Source organism: Juglans microcarpa x Juglans regia, chromosome 1D (assembly GCF_004785595.1).
Source record: "Juglans microcarpa x Juglans regia isolate MS1-56 chromosome 1D, Jm3101_v1.0, whole genome shotgun sequence".
In the NCBI taxonomy this organism is placed as follows: Eukaryota; Viridiplantae; Streptophyta; class Magnoliopsida; order Fagales; family Juglandaceae; genus Juglans; species Juglans microcarpa x Juglans regia.
The window spans coordinates 25,247,091-25,269,311 of NC_054594.1; the positions used below are offsets into that span (position 1 = coordinate 25,247,091).

A 22,221-nucleotide genomic window follows, 5' to 3' on the forward strand; every position below is an offset into this window, starting at 1 on the left:
AGATTAGAAAGGGCTTGACCCATCAAGCCCTCGAGGTCGTCAAGCAGAACGACTCGAAGGAGAAGGAAAGGTATTGTGAGGCTGGTTGGCCACTGGGGAGGTGCCAACACCTGCGCCCACAACTATTCTTTTCAAAATGGGAGAAGGAGTATCCACAACGGTAGGGCGAGGGCGCTTCCACGAGGCCTTTAGAGTAGACTCTAAGGAAGGCTTCTTTGGGGGAGAGAGGGTGACAACCTTGGTTAGAAACAGGCGAGCCTTAACATTTGAACAATCAAGCATCACCAAGAAACGATCAATATTGGTGGGTGTCAGAAGGACCTCAGTCCAAATCTCATCCTCGTGTTTAGCAGCCCAGGCGGCGACCATGTCAACACATGATTGCTTCCGTTCGGATAGGGGACCTAAAGCTGCTACCAGACCTTTGTCATCTAGGACCTTACTCTAGGTGCCCCTGACAAGGAATTCTCGGCGCACAACCTCTGAATGAGGAAATTCTCAGCCTACACCAAAAATGAAGAAAAACTTCCTCGTCCATTTTTTGGCATTAGAATGATGGCTCTCAAAACGAGCCAATCGGTGGTCTTTGATCCAAAAACTGCAAATATTACCTCAAAAGCTCCTTAAAGAATAAAAAGCCAAGAACTCCCTGGCAGTTAAGTCTAGGTATTCTTTCCAAGTAGGCTCCAAGACTAAACGAAACACGATACAAGAATAAAGAATAACTCACCATGTATGAGAGTGAAGCTACGCAGGGGCCTACTTCAGAAGATCAAGAACGTCACGTATTGGGCGACAGAAGGGAAATCTTAGACCATGCGTGAGGGCGCAGATAGGTAGAGAAACCTTTTCGGCAAAACCCTTCTTCATCGACATAGTCGTGGCCAGGAATTTCGAGGAGTATCGAGTCTTGGATCCCATAGGAGTTGGGCAGAGTCACCAAATCCTTGGGGGTCTTCGAAACGTGGAATGTCTTTCATGGTAGAAGACTCCGAGTTCTATGATACATTTCGTTGGGCCATCATCATGGCAAATGAACAGGGAAGAAGGGGAAAGGAAGGAAGGTTGCAAGCAAAGAAGTAGGAAGTGGGGGAGTTGAAGTTAGGGAACTCAAGAACGTGAATAGGAAAGGGAGAGATTGGAGGGAAGACAAAAGAATGAGAAGAGGCGAGAAAATGAGGAAAAGTAAGGACTGCGCACCATCATAGCTTGACTAAATGACGTGACAAGGGGAGAACATGGCGACAGTTCGAGGGTAACATATGCACGTTCTTCGAGTTTCAAATCTCTCTCTCCTTAGGGAGTGGAAACGACGAACAAGGTAATTAATGGGCTACGTAGCCCATGGATCTCAAATCCTTTCTTTGAGTAGGATTAGGTTATATATGGAAAAGAAAAAGAAATTCTCCACGTGTACACACGAGAGGAATTAGCGGGATAACTAGAAGGGACAATATTGATTCGGTCCAAACTAGGGCCCAAGTACTAGGGGCCCAAGGCCCATCTTTCATAAAGAGAGTTATGGATCGTGCCTAGAGTCTAGCCGCCCTATTTATTAGGGCAGAGAGACCCTTACGTTGGGAATACAAAGAGTGATGATCCAATATTTTCGTGATATTAGGGATAAGTCTTATTATGGCTAAGTCTCAGATGAAGTTGGTCAATTAGCAGTACTGATCTAATACTCTCCACGCCTATATATAGAGACAACATGTAATTCTCTAGACAGATTATTGAGTATTATTAAACTATCACTCATCATTTTTTACTGACTTAGACATTAGAGGTGTCTCAGGCACATGGTGCCACCAACTTAACAATTTGCAGGTGGACAGTTACAGCTGGTAGTGGGACACATCCTTTACAGATACAACATTAGGATCTGAGCCTTAAGGGCTAAGAGTAAGTAAATATGTGCACATGAAGTGAGTGATATAAATAGCTATTATGCATCCAATGTCAACTAAAAAGCTCGTACAAACTACAGCAAAAATTGGAACACCCATGAAATTCACGTGTCTATCTCTCATTTCAGCCTTTCAGGCTTTATAATACAAGTAAGAACACTAGCGAATTTTGATACACTCTAGTAACAAGATTTTTCATATTGCAGCAACTTCCTTTTTCTTGGATAAGTTCAAAATAACTCAGATTGAGTGCGACCCCTATCAAAGTTTATTAAAAATCCACACATTATTGGCCCAAAAAGTGTCTCATGCAAAGGCGAGATTCGTATTGCTAACTCCATCCAAATCTTAATTGGTTGATGCAAATACCATAGAAATTCATTGGATGTTATTCGATGTGAAACGATTAGTTTAAAAACACATGATTTGGTCGCAATTTGGGGATTTGGTTGGATTTCTTTGTAACTTGGGCAAGACATCGGGAGCAGGGCAGCCAACGTATGCAATTTGACCGGGTTACAGACCTCCCAAACAAATAAAATATGGAATCATTAATAAAGCACTTTGACTTTCAACTTGCCTTTTTTTTTTCTTTTCTTTTTCACAGAAGGTTGTCTCCATTGCATGAAAATTGGTTTGCCCAACCGATGGCAAAGTGAAGGGAAAAAAAATATAAGAGGGAAAAGGTAGAAGTAAAATTAAACTAATACACCTTTACTCATGCTCGAATAAATTTTTGTTAAGAATAATTTTTTTTTTCCTGATACCATTCTCAAGTTGGTTTGCTCAGATTAAAAAGCTTTTGCGAAAAAAGCTCTTTGGTTGTGTAACAAATAGATGAGAGAAGAAAAATCAGAACCCTACACCGCTATCTGCCTCAATAAAAAATAAGAGCCGATGAGTAGGTTGTTGGAGAAAAGATCTCTTCAGAAGCATCTCAGATAAACATATCTTTACATTGAGAAACTTCTGCAAAAGGAAAATGGAAAAAATGATCAGTACAAAGAGAACATGAAGAGTTAGTCATGAGATCAAGGTCAACAAGGCAAAAACATGTTAGAAGAACCACAATGCGAAATGGTAGACAACCCTAAATTTTTTTTATTGGCACCAGGTGTTCAAGAACAACGTCCCGACTAATTCCAGAGGTGCCCAGGCGCTTGGTAAGGAGTTTCCCCCACAAGTGCACCTCGAGTAATTCAAGAGAAAAGTCCTTATTCCAATGACCCCTAGAGATTGTTTGCACTCAAAGAAATTTGAACCTTTGACCTTAAGGGAGCATACCCCCAAGCTCAAGCTTTTACCACTTGAACCAACCCTAAATTGATGTGATAAAGGACCAGAATCAATATGTTGAGCTTTCTGGAAAAATATTCATGTTTCAGGACAAGTCACATAATTAATAACTATTGGCGCACTTAAAATTCAAATATGATTTAAAATATACTATTACTTGGAAAAAAAACTCATTTCGAACTTCATCCAGTGGACATAATTTTGACTTCACATTTTGTTCAGTAGGATTTATTTATTCAATTTTTTTTTTTTTAAATCAGCATCTGATTAACAGACTTATGCAACATGACAATCAAGTAATCAACCAATTAAATAAAATTTAAACATGGCAAATCATTCTCTAGAAACAACCAACCATGATACTTCATAACCAGACTCAAAGTAAAGTACATGGGTTGAATCAATATAAACCCACAGGGTAATGAGCAAAAATGCACAAGAATTGTGTAGGTATTAATATGCATTTAAACCACTAAAGAAATTGATTACCACATAAATATAAAAATACGTGATGCAAAAACTGATTCAGCTGAAACTCAAATGAGCAATTATCAAACGTGATGTTACAGCCACTGAAAGCAAAAAAAGAGTTGATGGAATATTTGGACAGCCTAGACATGGATTCCTTGAGGCACTGGCCAGTCACAAGGGAACAAAATCAGAAGTGCAACCAACTATAACAAGCTATTTGACTGTTGCTTCACAAACGTTGCAACTTCACTTTCTAATTTACACGATTGCATCTCACAAATTGCATCCATAAGGAAGATGGCCTCCATTTGCTTACTCTAGTGTATTTGGAGGAAAAGAAACAATAGAAACTTCAAATATTGTTAACAGACTTTCAATGAACTCAAAACATTCTTCAATACAACTTTGTTCCCTTGGTTGATCGCCATAGATTTTAATGGACTGAGCCTCCATGAATTCATTGTATCAGTTTCTAGTTCCAGCTAGGTGTCTCATTTATATGACCCGTGCACTTGGGCTATGCCTACTGTTATTATTAATAAAATTTGAATTCACCTATAAGAAAAGGTACATGGTTGCATCTTTAGGTTCAGTTACCTTCACTTGCTAATTTATATAGTTGCATCTTTAGTTAAGTTCACTTTGAAGTATTTCAATGTGAAAATACATCACGTGGCAAAACATACATGGTTGCATCTTTTAGTTCAGTTAGCTTCACTTGCTAATTTACATGGTTGCATCTTTAGTTAAGTTAGCTTTGAAGTATTTCAATGTAAAGAAACATCAAGTGGTTCCAGAGCAGCTTATGTACAATCAACTTAAAAGTAGAACACAGGGCATTGCCTTCCTCAATTAAGCTTTGTACCTAGTTCTTTTAGAAGTTGAAGTTAATTTTAATTAAGGTTGAGCTGCTCACCACAGTTAATGGTTGGTTATTTCCCCCACCTTCCCCCGTTCATCTCTACCTAGTTGTCATCACTCATCTCTAAAATTTTTCTCCAATCTTTGTTTTTTTCAAGAACTTCTAGCACTCTCTGACACTAGAGTTCTCATTATATTCACCTCCACTTGTCCCAAACCCATTCCAGCTACCTCAACTTCTCCTAAAGCTGTGCCTTACACCAGCACCAATACCAGGTTTTACTCCATTTACCACCTCCACCATGTCTATCATTTCATTTCCCCCATTTTTTCTACTTCCACCTTCCCCAGGTGACATAGAGAAGCTAGCCTCACAGCTTAGATTGTGTTTATCCTCATGCACTGTTCTGTTTCGTTACATTCTGTGCTTTTAAGTAACGATCAAGTGCAGCAGGTCCATTTGAAAAGAGGGGGAGGCTGACGTGGTAGCCTCCCATTAATAGGTGTAAATCACTGTTTTGCACCAAGACCAGACTAAAGATGCACTCTTTTCTCACATAAAACTCACCAAAATTACTCAAGGGTCATTAGAGTTCTTTAAAACAAAGGAGCAATGAGAGCAAATTTTAATTTCATCCCATATTGTGTACAGCTATGACAATACAGCTTTAAATTTTGCATTTGAAACATAAGATTTTCTGTATTTCACCACTTCACCAAACATGCTCTCTTCCAAGCATTTTAACCAAACAAAATTTTATAATTAAACAAAAAATGGACGGCAAAGTCCTTGTTTTCGATCAATGCATTTGATCGGCACATTTTGTCATTATAAATAGAACGTACCTTTTTTTATCTGACTAGAGGCTACGGGATTTTAGTCTTTCATTATACACTGAACAATAAAATTATTCTTCAGAAGCCACACCCTCCCAAATTTTGTTGTAATCACTTAACAATCTAGATGCTGCATAAAAAATTACTCCTATTGTGAAACAGCATGTCATAATGTACAAGATCTCAACTTCTTATTTCATTTCTTGAATACCCAACTTGAATCAAGCTGCTTCTTGGTAAGTTTTACGAGCAAAAAGACAAGGACAAAAAAGATTTTATGTATAGTTTGCTTACCTTTTTTACTCTCCTCTCCAATCTATTAATTCACTGCGAGGTGCATATAGCTTTGCTGCTCGCTCTTCCGATTCAATGTCATTAACTACACCCCGGCATCTTGGGAAGCCACAATAACATGCTAGTTGTTCATCAATTGAAAAAAATCTGTGACATAGAGATAGAAATTCAGCACCTATAAAATGTGAAAGACAACTGCATATATTTAGACCTGAAGAAAACCTATAATCATATGTGAGTTCCTCCCATCTTTTGATGTCTCTCTTGGCAAATATAATTATATGCTCATCACCATTGACACTTATAACTCTTGAATAGCAATTTGGCTGCACACAAGAAAAATTTAAAAAGGTTAGCAATCAACAACCCAAATCCAGACCCCCAAATCAAAAAGAAAAAGAAAAACAAGCAAACAAACAAATGGGAAAAAAAAAAAAAAAAACACAATAATCTCAACTTCGGCATCATTGCTTCCACTAAAAACTTAGCATTCAAGTATGATTATGTGAATGGCTAGACAAAAGCACCATAGCTGAAGTTATGTTATCATGGGTGCAAAATTATTCTCCCCAGGAATATGCTCCCTCAAGATTTTATAACAAGAGAGAACAGTAGGCCACTACCCATTGTCACACCTGACCAAGCAGGATCCTAGGAGAAGAGATCCAGAACAGTCCCAAATTTCAGCATTTTGCACAAGCAGTCACAACAACTTAGCATCTCATTCAATTAATGTGATTGGTACAATGTAAATCATTAAAGAGGATTATCACTCATTCAATTAATGTGATTGGTACAATGTAAATCATTAAAGAGGATTATCATACATTTAAAGGCTACTCCAAATAAAAAATACTTCACATCACTCACAAACTGCATATGCAAAGAAAAAGCAGATGATACGCACTTCACAAGAGTGGTTAATCAGATGAGCAATACTTCCAGCCCTTGTGGCATCAATGACTCGCTCATCATCAATCCGAAACATATAAGTCCCAGCACCCTGCATGAGGAAAGGTAATCAACATTTTTTGGAGCAGCCTTTTGTTATTTCACTGGCACATGCAGCAGTCACCAAAGCAAGAAACAAATAGAACAGTTTTCCCACATCTATGAATAGACAAAAACAAATCTCAAGTGCAAACAGAAACAAGACTATTCAGGTAACAGAGTGCCAAAAGCCCAAAACTAAGCAGGAGCAAGTGATTTCTGTTGTTCAAAGATGCTAAAGTAGAATAAAAACTGCCCAAGGAAGACATCAAATCATACAAAGTTCTTGGGAAAAAAATATTTGAGAACTCCTTCAAAACTCCAACTTTTTTTTTTTTATGACATGGAACCTCATTAGGCTGGCCCTTCAAACTCGACCCTAGGGAGAAACCCCCGAATCTGCAAATCCTGTCCCTTACACAAGAGAATAGATTCAAACAAAGGAAACAGGAGCCACAATCCTTTATGCTCTCATTTCCACTCCATCCACACAAATAATAAGCCATTCTCCTTTTATTAAATCCAAACTTCAAAAATACACGGCTTTTAAAATCTCCCAATAATCAGCTATACAAGGAATTTACTGTATAGCTAGAAGATCATCAAATATACAAGGACTTCACTGTATAGGTTTCTATCAATGGGAAAATGCACCACGAATGTAACCTTAAAAAGTGACTTAAGAAGATTAACCAGAGATGAACTTAATACTCAATGAATCATATAATGCTCATACAGATAAGCACATAAATTATTAGAAAAAAAAAATAACACCTACCACCAATGAATTGTATATAAAGCGCTCTCTCCGGTCAGCTATAGGAGGTCTAACAAGTTCGCCTGTGTATTCAATCACCTACATAAAGTACGATTTATCCTTCATTTTAATGCATGATGCTTTTATAAAGGATCCTAAAATAATGATAAGCAGATTACTTACCATGTCTCCTGCTCTATGTGGATGCTTTGTGAAGATACCAAACCCATGGATTCCTGATTTCCCTATTGTTAAAATAAAGTGCACCACAGAATCCAGAATTAGACATACATAAAATGTGTAGGTGTGGTCATTGTCTAGTGCTGGACCCATACATATCCCTAGTAATAATAAAAATACAAAATAGTTTGTTGCAAAGCACATGATAACATAATACAAAAGGTCAAATGCCAGTGTTTAAAAGATTAAGTATAAATGCAGGTAAAAATCAATACATCAATGCTCAACCTCCCCCTATTTTAGTGCCAAAATCTGGTAAAGGGTGCAACTCGACATTTCTGTGGTTTACACGTCACTGCAAAAGGTCAATAGTTTAGGAGGTCAAGTATAATGCCCCAAAAAATAATATTTCCATAACTGAAGATATTAGATAATGCAACACCAATCTTCCAATATTTTTACATGGTATTGGAGCATGATTGGTTGACCCAGGCCTCACAACTATGACAAAGCAGCACCCATCAAATTCAAGAATGGAACAGATACGGAGAACTATATGTTAAGAAAAGAAAATTGTTTCCTTCACATCGTGTTAAAAAATAAAATGGTATCAACAAAACAGCATGATGCTAGAAAGCATCATTTACTGTATATTTTCCAAGAAAAAAGGAAATTCCCAGGTGTACGCCTGGTAACAAATACGAAACTCGTGCCAGAATACACCCAATTCTTATTACAAAAATTCCACTTCAAGAAGCTCGCAACTGTATTCTTAAGCACATGAAAACAAATAATGTGTTAATTTCTTATAATTAGTGAATTTACCCAGCATTTTGAAGGAACAAATTAAATAATTACAAGCTTTAGAGAGTAAGCCTAACAGCTTGAAAGAGTAGTAGTTTCGGAAAGAATATGATGACACTACCAAAAGCCCAAAATCTACAATACTTTTGAGCAAATCATCAAGGTCAGCAATATAAAACTTGCATCAACCGAAAAGAAAACAATATATTTTTTGGTGATTCATATTGGCAATATTGAGTCATTGGATGGAAGAGAAGATACTGGTGAAAATAAACAAAGACTATAAATTATATATAATGGATATATGGAATATATCAAGCACATGATAAGCAAGTTCCATGCAAAAACAAAGATGGCAAGAACACAGAAATAGAAAACGTTGATTCCAGCAAAAGCTTGCTAAAAGTAAAACCAATTCTTACCAAATGCTAGTCTCTTTCGGAATGTCTCCCTCATGTGTCTATATTTTTCAGCCATTGAGAGTATGTTGTTAGGAGCATTAAGCTGAGAGCTTTTCAGCCTCTGTAGGGTAGAAGAGAACATGAAGCCAATGAGTCCATTGGAAGACAAGAAGTTTCCTGAAAATGTGTGCTGGCCATAACCATTGACTAAGTAAGGCTGGTTCTGTACAAACAAGCGCTTCAAGGAGGCAGCGGCAAGGGCTTCTGGCTCTTTCCGCCCCCTTCTACCAAAGTAATTGTAAGGTTCTGCCAAATGATGGGCAGGAAAGATTAACATAAATAAAAACCAATCAACTGAGAGTATAGGCAGCAATAACAGAATTTCATGGCAAATGCAAAAGTTAAATGGCAATGACTTGGTGAGAAATAGAAGTAGCAGTGGGAGCTACGGTAGAAAAGAGAATGGAAGTGCTAATTATAACACGTGCCCTTTTTTTATAACCCTTAAAAGACATAATACCATCAACTTTTGTTGGCTGAATGGTGGAGAGAATAACCTAACATCCGTTTAACAGCAAGGCAAGTGTCAGAAAAAAAACCAGGCCAACAGTTCATGGAGAAAGAACTGGCACAGGAGCAATATAACCGCAATATTGCATGTGTGTGATAGAGAGGTGGAGAGAGAGAAGTGAGATAACAATTTGCAAATTCATATAGCAACAGTACTACAAAGACAAACACAGTAATACTGAATGTCTAATAACATACCAGTGCGAGCACAGCCAGAAGGATTAGATGGTGGGGTATAGTCTGAACACTGACGAGCAACTTGCCCAATACGTTCATCACCAGCCGAACGCTCATTAGAGGGTTGCCTATGCTTCTTGCAAAACGATAGCAATCGGATGCACTGATCTTCTTCATCATCATCTACAGCTAGCAGATATAGTCTGTCCTCATCTTCAAGCTAGACAATCATAAAAGAAGTTAGATTAATATATATGGATGAACCGTATGAGAAACATCTCTGAAGACATAATATGGAGAGGAAAATCTACCTCGACACACAAACCAGCTGCACGTGCACAAAGTGGATGATACGCTACATAACAAGTATTGTTTGAACACTGCAAAGAATTTCCATTTAGAAAGAATTCATAACTAGAAATAAGGAAGAGAGACCACAAATGTAAACTTACGTTTAAAAAGATATATCTATATATATATATATATATATATATATATAAGAAGTGGTAGATCTACACAAAGATCTTACAAAAGTAGATATGAAGTCTCGCATCAAGCCACGTCAGTTTGTAAGTCCACTTTTGTGAGATCTCTATGCAAACCAAACATTTCTATATATATATATACATACATACATACACATATATATATATATATATACTGTATTTAGGTCGGTCAATCCAGATTACATTTGTATTTTATTATTTTGGCATGTTCCATGCTTTTAAGTACCATGGAAAAAACCATTGACAGAAAAAGTTATTTCATAATTGGTTAGTCCTACTTATTTCATGCCCTACACTCTTCATTCTATGGGCTGCAATCACTAAAGGAATACCAAATTTCATTTTTCAGGAAATATCATTTTCTTTCCAGATAACTTTTGGAAACTACAAAAGGATACTTTCTAAAGTGGGCTAACTTTTCTTTTCTGTGAAAAATTGTTAAATCAGAGCAGATTGGCAATAAAAATATCTGTAGCAGACACAATTATCAAGTTCATTTTTCAATTTCCTAATTGGAGAACAAAATAGTCTATTGAGTAATAAACTTCTCCAGTGTACTTGGCTACACCTATTGATGTTAATAAATTTTTAAGTCTAAAAAAAGGTAATTATTATTTTTTTGATCAGTAAATAAGAATTTTATTGAAAATGGGAGAAGCCAAGTACACGGGACATATACAAGAGCCACACTTTTTTTTTTTAATAAGTAAACGATTGTGTTAATAATAATAGACATAACCCAAGTACAAAAAATGGTATACAAGAGATAGCACCTATCTAGGAAGAAACAAAGAATAAAAGAAGGTCATGAACATCAAGGCCATTAAAATCTACAGCTAATGCCCATAGAAACAAGGTTCTAATAAAAATAGATCTAAGTTCCTCTATTGTGCACTCCTTGTCTTTGAATGTCCGATCATTTCACTCCTACCACAAACACCACAGAATACAGATAGGAACCATATTCTACATAATTTTGATTTGTGGGATACCTCCCAGCACTGTCCGGCTGGCCCTATCACTGAGGCGGGCATAACCCAAGCTAATTCTAGTTTGCAAAAAACTTCATCCCATAACGCCCTAGCAAGCTCACAATGCAATAAGAGATGATCCATTGTCTTACCAGTCTTCTTACACATGCAACATCAATTTATTATAATCACCTCGGGCTTCCGCAAATTATCCGTCGTCAAAATCTTACCCTGAGATATTGTCCAAGCAAAAAAATGCTACTTTAGGAGGTGCTTTGTTTCGCCAAATCTTTTGCCATGAAAACTGGATGTTCTACAACTGTGTGAAAGACTTATAGAAAGAACGAACAAAGAATGTTCCTTTACTTGTTGGTACCCACCACAGCAAATCAACACCGAGAGTGCTCGATGTTGTCATAGAATACAAGAGACTAAAAAATTCCTCAAAGCTAACAACTTCCCAATCTTGTTGCCACACCTATGCATGACTATCTAAAGATACAAGAAATCATGTACATTCATGCCATCAAAGTCTATTACAATCAACCAATGGAATAAAGTGTGAAGAATAAAAGTTTTAAGCTCATCCATTATCCGTTCATGATCCTCAAAAACTCCAACTGTTCCTCTCCACCCATATGCACCACCATAGGCAAGTCGGTATCATCTTCTACATAGCTGCAATTTGAGAGTTACCCCAAATGCCTTGCTAGCTGACCAAAAAATCAACAACCCTTCTTGGCATTACCTAAAAGAGTACCACTCTTGCAAAGATATCATTGCATAAGCTCATGGCTACATCACAATGCAATAATAGGTGATCCATAGGCTCACCACTTTTCTTACACATGTAACACTAATCCAATACAATGAATCAGCATTTCCTTAGATTATCTAAGGTGAGAATCTTCCCTAACAAAGTTGTCCATACAAAAAAAGAAGCTTTTAGGGGGCCTTAGTCTTCCATATGATCTTCCATGGGAATGTTCTCTATTACTAGACCAAGTGAATGTGCCACCCACCAGAGGAATGTCCAGAAGTTCTTGCTCACAAATAAAATCAGAAATATCCATCATTGCTCAGTTAGAGCTAGGACCTCCTACTCGTTTATTTGGAAAGTGAGTGACGTTAAAATCTTCTCCAATACACCAAGGTTTAGTGAAAGACAATCTGTATAGAATAATTCCTTGAATAATTCAAATAGCAACAACTATCTCCACCAAATAACATGGAAGGTTTCATGGTTGTCCCAAGAGTTGTTGAGATTGTAGTTCTAGGCAGAGAAAGACATGAAGAGTTGGATCAGGAAGATATCGCTCAGGCATCATTTCTTTCATACTACCCCATCCTACATGAGTTGGAACTATTACCTACTATATTTTAGAAATCCAAATTAAGTTCTCCATTAATTCAACGAGCAGCAACTATCTCCACCTAATAACATAGAAGGGTTCATGGTTTGTCTCAAGTTGGTGAAATGGAGATTCTAGGCTGAGAAAGGTGTGAAGAGTTGGATCTGCTAATCTGGAAGATACTGCTTGGGTATGGTTTCTTTCATATTACCTTCATCCTAAATGAGTAGGGATTTGGCCTCTCCATATTAACCTCCAGCAATCTCCATGCACAGTGAAATTTGGCATGACAGTTTCTTTTGCTACTTCAGTTGCATGTTTAAAACATATACGTACAAAATTTTGTTGTACATACATGTACAAAATGTGTGCATTCTCAAAAGTAAATAGATTAATAATAAAAAAAAAAAATCTAAATAAGTAAATAGAGAAATCTTATGTGGGAATGCTAACAGTTTAAAGTTCTTTGGGCCATCATGCAAAGATGTCAAGAAAGGAAGTGCCTTCACATAGTATCATTACAACAAGAAATTCGCATGAGGCCCAAACACAGTCAACCATAACCATGACACAAGCCAAATGTGTCATGAGATAAGCAAGAAAAGTTGACCTATTTAGAGTATAGGAGTTATAATGACACAAGCCACTAAATGTGAAAAACAAAGTTAACCATGACCACTGAAATTAACCATCATTATGATAAGAATCATGAAATTACTTGAATGCAAGCTCCATAAGATACACCGCAGATGCTGCATAACAGCTTCCAGCGATCCTGTTTAAACACACCAAGAAATGAATAAACAAGTAAAGACTAGTAGGAAAGGAAAAACACTTCACTGAATGTTTAGACAGTTAGAATTCTTAAGGTTCATAGCACAAACTTAAAGAGTTCACAATGCAATTTACTTAATCCCCACAAAAAAATATTGTGAAGGTCTTTTTTTTTAAATTTGAAAAAGTAAATAAAGAAATGGAGGTCAAGGGAAGATGAAAATATATGAAAAATGATAAGAGATACCTTATTGATTCTACTTAGCCCATCAATAGGCTCCATTCTTTTTATATCCGATAAGCAAGTTTCTGCAGTATACATAGTGAGTTAAAAACTATTGAAGTAAAATATCTGAATAACAATAAACGTGAACAATGTATTCACAAACCAGGTATCCATATAGCACAAGCTAGATGAGCCCAGCGCCCATCAGTTGTTGGCTTCATTGCGCCCCCTAAAGGTAAATCATTTCTCACATTCAATGTTACATGATCCAATCCTTTACATAAAGGAAGTTTTAATTATATGCTAGTACCTATAACAGGACAAAGGCAGCAACGAGGTGGAGGGTTGGGAGCCCCGGGTCGACATAAGTTACATAACCATAGCACTCCATTGACAGGTTCTAATTCTCCATAGCATCTAGCATGGACCTAAGCAAACAAAGGCAGATATGAGTTACATGGGCAGTAGCACTTTTGCAAATGAAGTCAACCAGAAAAAGGTAAAACACAAAATAAGAGATTGTCAAGAAATGAATAAACTAATCAGGTAGAGGAATTGGCACCGGGTGTCCAGGAACAACATCTTGACTAACCGCGAGAGTGCACATGCCCTCAGCAAAGAGTTTCCCGCAAATGCACCTCGAGTAATTAAAGGGGAAAATCCCCCAGTTCAATGGCCCCTAGAGATTGTTTGCACCCAAGGGAATTTGAACCTTGACTTGGGGGAGCATACCCCTAAGCACAAGGCCTTTACCGCTTGAGCCAACCCCTACGGGTTCAAGTAGAGGAAATTTTTTGAGAAAAGCACAGACTGAGCAATTTTTTGGACTGTAAATATGATCTTTTGATAGATATTACAACACACAATATTATAGGCAATTCAAACAGAAAATTCCTCATTAATTGGCATAACATTCGATGATGTAAATAGTGCCCATAGTTTTAAGACCAAGTTCTGTACTCGGATGATCCAAACATCCCATGCATCAAAGAAATAAATGAAGCAGCCCTTACCATCATTCTGCATTTATCACATTGCAGGAACAGATTGTTTTCATACTCCTATAAACAAGAGAATATCAATCAGATAAACCATGCCGCATACGGCACAAAAGAGTGTCAATGAAACATCATGCACAAGAAAATTGGCTTCACCTCATCCATGTGACAAACACTGCACTTGTCGAGGTCTTTCCAGTCAACACGAACAGGCCTGTACCCAACAGGCGGGTCTTGATATCTTCTAGAGGCCAACTTGCAGACACAGAATTTTGAAGAAAGTCTAAATTTAGATGACCCCTGCCAATACCATGAACACTGATTTTAGGCTATATACTAGAGTATATGGTATAGGAAGAGCAGAAGTTTGTGAATATTTAGCAATGAGATAGTCTCAGTGCATCTCAAAAAATTTCAAGATGGTACTAAAAGTAAACAGAGATGCATTTGCCTGCTTATGATTACTAGAGAACTATTAACAAAGCAACAAAAAAGATTCATCCATTTAGAAAATAAATGTCATCTATAACTACATGCTGTAGAAGTTCATGCAAAACTTCAGTCGAAGAAAATGACTATTAACTATTATTATCATTACTTGTAGCAAAAACATGCAAAGCGTCAGCAGAACTATACCCAAAAGAAATTTTTGCGAGATTTCCAATAAAACCTAAAACATGAAACCTAAACTTACTCAAGGAGCTACAGGCAGAAGTCGTTAAGGTCTTCACAAGAGGGAGACCATTCTCAATCCATAGATGCAAGTCAGATAACAAACTTATGCAAATTTTCACATGACTCACCACAATCAGACAACTTTTGCCTTGGTAGTTGCAGAAGTCTGATGTTTATTCCAAATTTCAAGGAAAAACAACCTTTAAAGTGACAGAAAATTCACAGTTTACAGAACACTTTAATTTAAAACATCTAATTTTGAAGAGAAAAAAACAATTATGCTTAAATATATGTAAACCAAAATACAGTGTCAATTCTGGAGTTAACTCATTAACTAGACATGACATAGCAAAAGTCTATCTCAGAAGGGGGAAATGGAGATAAGTGCAAAATATGAGAATAAAAGGGCAGTGTTATTTGATGCTGTACCTGTATTAGCTTCAAAACTTCAGGATTAGAGAAACCAAACATGTAAGAACCAGACTTATAGATTCTCTCTCCTCCAGCTTCAGCACTAGAACAATCAGAGCTACTTGTTTGTATTTTTTTTATTCTTTTGTATATTTTATTCCAGCATTCAGATGGAGTGGATCCTTTGAACTGTAAAGGGAATAGAAAATAAAAAATGACTTGTCACAAAAAATAAAAAATAAAATAAAAAACCATGAACATGGGCATCTTCGGTCTCTGTGGGTGTACATGAACTATGCAGTAATTCAAGTATAACCATACGTAAAAAAGGATATTGAAAAACATAACAGAAACATAGTTTACGCTTTGGCCCAATCCAAAAAAACACAATCTGCTATTATTTGTGAAAGGGGTTCCTGCAAATGTCCATTGAAACGGAAATGAAAGCACATTGGTATGGATTTATTGAACACCTCATTGAGGAGTCAGTCACTTTCTACCTATTTTAATAATGAAATCATTTCCTACAACTGCACCCAAATCAAGAACATATGTCAAGGTGACTGCCTTACTAAACATGTGAGTTTTTTTATAGGTACTTGTAAGAATGTACACAGACACACATGCTTGAATTTTAGTTCTAGATTAGAAAGAAAATCCTAATTTAGATGCAGTAGCGCCATCTACTGTCATTGATGCATGGTGAGGAAACCAGTGATACAAGATAGGATAAACTGGTGAAGAAAAGTTAAAAACCAAAGATACAAGCATAAACAACGCCATGCAATAAAAGAGTTCAGAGCAGCCATGAATTAAAAAACATGGGTTCATTCTCATCACACTACACACTAACCTGCTCTCCATTATCTAATGTCACTCTAAATAGAGGTCGAAGCTTTGATTCAGCATCTCTCAACACTTCCATCTTATATAAGGCACATGCACTGGGATCTGAAACCCTCAAAACCAAATGCAAAGATGTTATGACACTGGCATAAAGATGAAGATGATCAACGAAGTGTTAAGCATGATTTATGGAATTAGCAAGGTGATAAGCAAAAACGATATATAGAGAGGATCTGTAAAGATGCTCCACCATTCATTGAAGTAAACTTTCTCACAGCAGTATATCCTTCAGGCCAAACGGATTTCTCATCTTGGAAGTATTCCGAGTCCTTGACAATCTTACCTGCAAGAATATTTCAAATGGTCATGAGCAGAATGGCTATCTCCAAACCCCATCAACCAAATAATTTAAATATTCTTCTTTAAATGCAGTTTGGCAATTAATAGTAAAACTATCAGATCCCAAAGGGGTAATATATAGAGAAACAAAAAGACAAGTATTATATTTCTCATCTCAAGATGCCAAAGAAAGAAGGAAAAAAAGGCAGTGCCATGTCCTCAGTTCAACCCCAAAAACTAAGTTCTCAATGATAACCCCAGCCCCCAATGTGATGTGAAAAATTGGACAAAACACGAGACAAGCAACTTTATAAAATGTCCTATCTTATAAGGAGCAGCGTCAAACCATAGAGAATTACCAAGGCTCATAATTCGCAAATCCCCAATTACATAGGAAGAAGTACCAAGGCCCTCTGATGCCCCATCAATCTCTACATCTTCTAGGCAATCTTCACCAGTGTCTGTACTCCCTCCATCATCTTCACTTGCACTTACATTATCAGTGGTAATTCCATTTCGCAGCTGTAGCATTCTTCTTGGAAGCTTTTGTTCACTCAAATACCTGAAAAAATCCACAGGATTGCAGTAGCTGAAATCTCAAGTGTGCAAGAAAGAGAGCCTACCAAACTCTATTGATTAAACTGACAATACATGGTAGAAACTAAATTTTCTCAACAAGGACTTGACATCACAATTATTTTAAGAATGAAAGGCAAAGGTCAAATGGTCAGGATCAAGGAGCATTTAACGCAATCAGAATACCTTTAAAGCTAGATGAAGTGACTAACAACTAAATGTATCCAATATATGTGGCTTATAAATATACTTTTAAAAAAAAAAATGTAGCTTATTAATATGCTAAAGCCCAAAAATATTTTAATAGTCATTATGACTTATTACAAGTTACAAACAAGACAGTAAGTACAACCATGTATGGGAAACAAGTTAGCTAATGGAAACTTGCTTCCCAGGTCTATGAACAAATTGCAAAATTACTGAGATTGCAATCACATATGACATAATTAACAAGGATGCTAAAACAAGATTACAAGATCACCCATAGAATAATCCAAGAGAACCTATTTGACATTAAGGCATCCCAATATTGTGAACAAATAAGCATGGTTTTGAGGATGCACTTTCAAATAAAATATTTAAAACTGAACTCCTGACAACGGCTCATCAACAATGCGTAAGGAGTGATGGAGGCTTGCATGAAAAATAAACATTCACTGCAAAATGGAATCATGTCACCTCTACTGAAAACGAACTCTCGTATATAAACTTACGTTTTCGCTTCTTCCAAGCTGCGAATGAAACGAGGTTTCTTGCACTTCAGGTGGAAAGAAGAAAGGAGTCCCTTGAGAAATGAGATAACCTGTTTCACTTTAATTCTAGATAAAAACAAGAAAATATCTGCAATGTCAGCTTAAAAGAAATAGGTACCATATATGCATTCAATAAGCCAGTGCGCGTAAAAAAAAAAAAAAAAATAGAATTTCTGTCTAATTTAAAAAATCACAAACCTTGCAAAATCATGTGTACCAAAAAACTGCACTGGAATTGACTGTCCTCCCAAAATTTTGCTTAACCCTTTATGATCACCAATGAGTGATTCATCCACAACAATTGCCGGCCACATAGCATGACCTGCACTAAAACAATTGAAAGAAGAAGTTGGTGTAAAATTAAACTCAAAGATGAATGAAAGTATAACAACAGGAGTAAAAATTAAATAACATACAATAAACTGCAAGTTAACTTCTAGATTAAACACCAACTGTACCAAAAGCCATACAAGACTTTAAAAAATAGAATAAAATAAGTCACAAGCAAAGGGATCATATGAAAGCATGTCTTAATACAGAAAAAGACGTATTTTTCTATAAAAGGTTAAGAGGGAAAAAAGCATATTAATTGTGCATGGTACAATTTGTAATAAAAATATATATACATATATATTGTTCAGTTGTATCAGTAACTTTGAGTAACAGCTAAACAATGCACTTTGCACTTCACATAAACTCAGTATATGACATGAAGCTATCTCTCATAGTTGCCACAAAAAATAACTTATCTCTATCATGAAGCATTATAGGTAGATGCTAAATTATTGGGAGTTGTGAAACATTGATGCATTCGAAGAGATAGTAAATCTCAAGAGAAAAAAATATCCAACAAACTTCTGACATAATTTTATCACTTAAGACTACTTATCAAAAAAAATTTTATCACTTAGGACTAAAGTATAGTGCTCACATGGCAGTCATCGAAATCCTAAAACCCATAATAACATAAGACAAGGATCTACCAGGAAGAACTTTTACTATACTTAATGAGGAAGCAATTACCAATTTATAGCCTACTATACTTATTGGGCTTCAGCTATTGTTTTTAATGGAACTAGTGTCCACGACTTTCTTGTTTCTCTTTCTAGTTCATGACTTTTAACCTAGATTTCTGCATCTGTATAGTTGGTGTGTACTTGGGCTATGCCTATGTACTTTTCTAAATAAAATTTTCTTACCTATCAAAAAAATAACTAAATTTATAATACCCGGCTTGAGTCTCGGACAACCAGTGCCAATCAAAAAAGAAATACCCCAGGTTGAGTACAGAAAGGTCAAAAATGGGATCTTACATTGCTTAGGAGGGAAAAGTTCTTGCCCTTTATAATAATTCCAAGAGGCTCCATTTATAAAAATCCAATCATCATATGGGCTTATGATCTTTCTTTTTTTTTATAAGTAAATGATTGTATTAATAAGAACAGGCATAGCTCAAGTACACAAGATAGATATGGGCTTATGATCTAAAAGATAGTATAAGCACTTATGATGAAAAATGTTGTGATGAAAAACTTAAATGTTTGTCAAAAAGACGCAGCAACTCATAGAAAACTAAATTTATTAGCATAAGATCTAGTTAACACATAGGAAGGCATCAAAAGCCGATAATCAAAACTTAATAGCAGCAAAGGATTTATTTTTACTGATCAAAATAAATAACAGGAGAGGATTTTTTTCCCATTTTCAATGGTTCATGAAATAAAAGTGCCTTCTGCCTATTTCAATGAGAGAAATTCCATTTACTATCCTCTCACCATCCCTTATGTGGTATCAAATGATTTAATGATAAGTAATGAATGATAAATAGTTTTCAAATCATCTAATGCCACATTAAAGGGTGATGAATAACACTTCTCTTTCAAGAAACTCTTCAAGCTTTTCTTTTCTGTTTTTCTATTCTTGACAAAAATAGATTAAAAGTAGCCAACAAACAAAAAACAAAGATTAAGCACAAACCAGTAAGCTTGGCCCATATAATATCCCCGGGCTCAAGATCTTGGCAGTCATCCAAACTAGCAGCCAACACAACCATCTCGTTGTAATCATAGGCATCACCATCCATACTGTTAACACTACAACTGAAGTTCAAATGTTGCATCTCTTCATGAGAGATAAAAAATTTAATTTTCTCATTTGAAAGAATCAGATCTTCTTTATCACCATCTTCATATTCTACCTGCAGTGGCACAAATGAATGTCAAACCACGAAGATTCAAATCCAAATAATCAGAAGTTTTCAACAACTCAATGTGAAACAAAAAGTGTTTTTTTTTTTTTTTTTTTTTTTGGGGGGGGGGGGGGGGGGGGGGGGGGGGGGGGGGGGGGGGGGGGGGGGGGGGGGGGGGGGGGTTGCATACTTGATGTCGATTAGCCTCTGGATTGTAATCCACAACTCGACCAGAATACCAATCAGCATCCAGTGGCCAATAAACCTGTACTCAACAAACTTACTTTCATTCCATAAGAATTGTCATATTACATATAAACTCAATAAGACCACGTCAAAAAAAAAAAAAAAGAGCTTACAAAGTTCTTGCCTTGCATTGTAGTCCAATAAATGTTTTTGGATGAACACTATCGAAACTCAACCTGATAGAGGCACAATTCAAATTGTCACCTAGTAATTCAGATACTCACAACTTTCAATATATAGAGAGAGAGAGAGAGAGAAACTCAGTAGATTGAAGCTAAACCTAGCGGAAGCATGATTAGTTCATGCCTCCAGAACTGAAGCGAAAGCACACACCTGACCCATCTCTTGGTGGAAGGTGACTCGGACAAAACGTTCTCACAATTCTCCGAAAAAACTCGCTTCCGTTTCCGGGAGTTAGTACTAGAATTATTACTATTAGTAGTATTACGATTTCGGGAATCCCTCAATCGCGGCCCATCAAGGCTGCGTAAAACGCTGGAGTCTACACCCAACTTCACCAGTTCACTACTCCCAAATCTCCGTTTCTTCTTCTTTTTGTTCAACAATCTCCCCCCTAACTTCCCATCAAACTCAGAAGTTGCCTCTTCGCGGGTGATAACAGAATCGTAGAAAGATGAATGGCGGAATGTTTTGGGGCGGCGAGAGTAAACGTGGACGAGAGGAGGTCGTCTATGGATGGAAGGGGAAGAGGGTTTGCGATCGGGATCGGGATCGTGGTCGTAATCGGTAACGATGAGCTTACGGGCTTTCACTTTCTTGGACATGACGTTGGAGGAGCCGCTGGCGCTGACGCTGACGCTGACGCAGCAGGGGGAGGTGGCGGAGTAGACGTGGTCAAGTGGGAGATACCGAACGGGAGTGCCGATGGCGCTGTGGACGTCGACGGTGGTGTCGTCATCTTGGTGCTTGAGAGCGAATGCCATGAATTTTCGCGACCGAGGAGAGAGAAGAAGCAAAAGCAGTGGGCCTTACCTTTGCTCTCTCTCGCACTCGGTCTCGAACGGAAAGTAATGGCAATGGAGGATAGGAAGCGAAACTTTCTCACGTCTTCTCAGAGTGAAAGTGAGTGGGGTTTCGAAATTTTGGGAAAGGAGATTGGATTAGGGATTTAAAAGAGGAGGATGAGAGGATCGGGTTTTGGGAATTGGAGGGAGGGTTTTCGCCAAAATATCGGTTTCCCGCCGTGTGTGCTACAAAGGGAGAGAGAGAGAGAGAGAGAGAGAGCGCTCACAGCAATCGATGGCATGGAAAATTACACGGCCGCATTTTAACGAATCTACTTTGTGGCTACCTTGCTGGCACAATCCTCCCAAATTTTTGTTATATATATATATATATATATATATATATATTTTTTTTTTTTTTTTTTGTAAAAGGAACAATTTCATTCATCTCAATTACATAGGAGGTATTTTATTACAGTTGGGAATAACAACTATTTTGGAAGTTTTCACCGTGAGTTCTAAAACTTTCTTTGTAAGACAGTGGGCTAATTCATTTCCATTTCTTTTAACAAAGTTAAATTGCCAATGTACTACTTGAGCTAATAACATTCTGGTATCATCAAGCACCAGTCCCACGCTGTCCCATCTCTCTTTGTGCAGATTTATTGCTTGAACAACCTGAAGAGAGTCTCCTTCAAAGATCACAGATTCCAAGTTCATTTCGGATGCCAATTTGACAGCTTGATAGGCTCCTATTGTCTCAGCTAGTAATGGTATCACACAACCAGCCTTAGCCGCCTTTTTAGAAGCTATAATTCTACCTTCATGATCTCTTGCTACCAAGCCTATTC

At 37.1% G+C, this 22,221-nt stretch overlaps 1 protein-coding gene across 3 annotated transcripts; it reads right to left on the reverse strand.

Annotated features, from left to right (window-relative positions):
• Window positions 1-2,592: 2,592 nt before the first annotated feature.
• LOC121254285 (histone-lysine N-methyltransferase ATX2-like) lies at window positions 2,593-21,692 on the reverse strand. Of its 3 annotated transcripts, none has more exons than XM_041154271.1 (25): window positions 20,739-21,691; window positions 20,530-20,581; window positions 20,350-20,424; window positions 19,949-20,168; window positions 18,170-18,293; window positions 17,933-18,037; window positions 17,003-17,205; window positions 16,555-16,647; window positions 16,312-16,409; window positions 15,477-15,647; window positions 14,529-14,672; window positions 14,388-14,435; window positions 13,685-13,802; window positions 13,538-13,603; window positions 13,396-13,457; window positions 13,093-13,149; window positions 9,857-9,925; window positions 9,567-9,765; window positions 8,820-9,104; window positions 7,597-7,658; window positions 7,435-7,512; window positions 6,574-6,669; window positions 5,889-5,992; window positions 5,667-5,813; window positions 2,593-2,876 (listed from the first exon to the last, which is right to left on the reverse strand). In XM_041154271.1, exons 1-24 carry the CDS (start codon window positions 21,347-21,349, stop codon window positions 5,672-5,674), a joined length of 3,282 nt encoding a protein of 1,093 aa, XP_041010205.1. In that variant the 5' UTR covers window positions 21,350-21,691; the 3' UTR covers window positions 2,593-2,876; window positions 5,667-5,671. The 3 variants fall into 3 exon arrangements, with proteins under 3 accessions (XP_041010205.1, XP_041010217.1, XP_041010211.1); XM_041154283.1 differs by having other exon boundaries at window positions 20,519-20,581; window positions 20,739-20,835; XM_041154277.1 differs by lacking the exon at window positions 2,593-2,876 and adding an exon at window positions 5,383-5,502 and having other exon boundaries at window positions 20,739-21,692.
• Between the last annotated feature and the right edge of the window lie 529 nt (window positions 21,693-22,221).

Bases quoted from the DNA above. Each gene is read 5' to 3' on its own strand.
- LOC121254285 (XM_041154271.1), bottom strand. From the start codon at position 21,349: ATGGCATTCGCTCTCAAGCACCAAGATGACGACACCACCGTCGACGTC. The intron at 17,206-17,932 runs GTAAGTTTATAT...GGATTTTTTCAG, and splicing joins AGCTTGGAAGAAGCGAAAAC to GTATTTGAGTGAACAAAAGC. The intron at 7,659-8,819 runs GTAAGAATTGGT...TTTTAACAATAG, and splicing joins CCGAAAGAGACTAGCATTTG to GGAAATCAGGAATCCATGGG.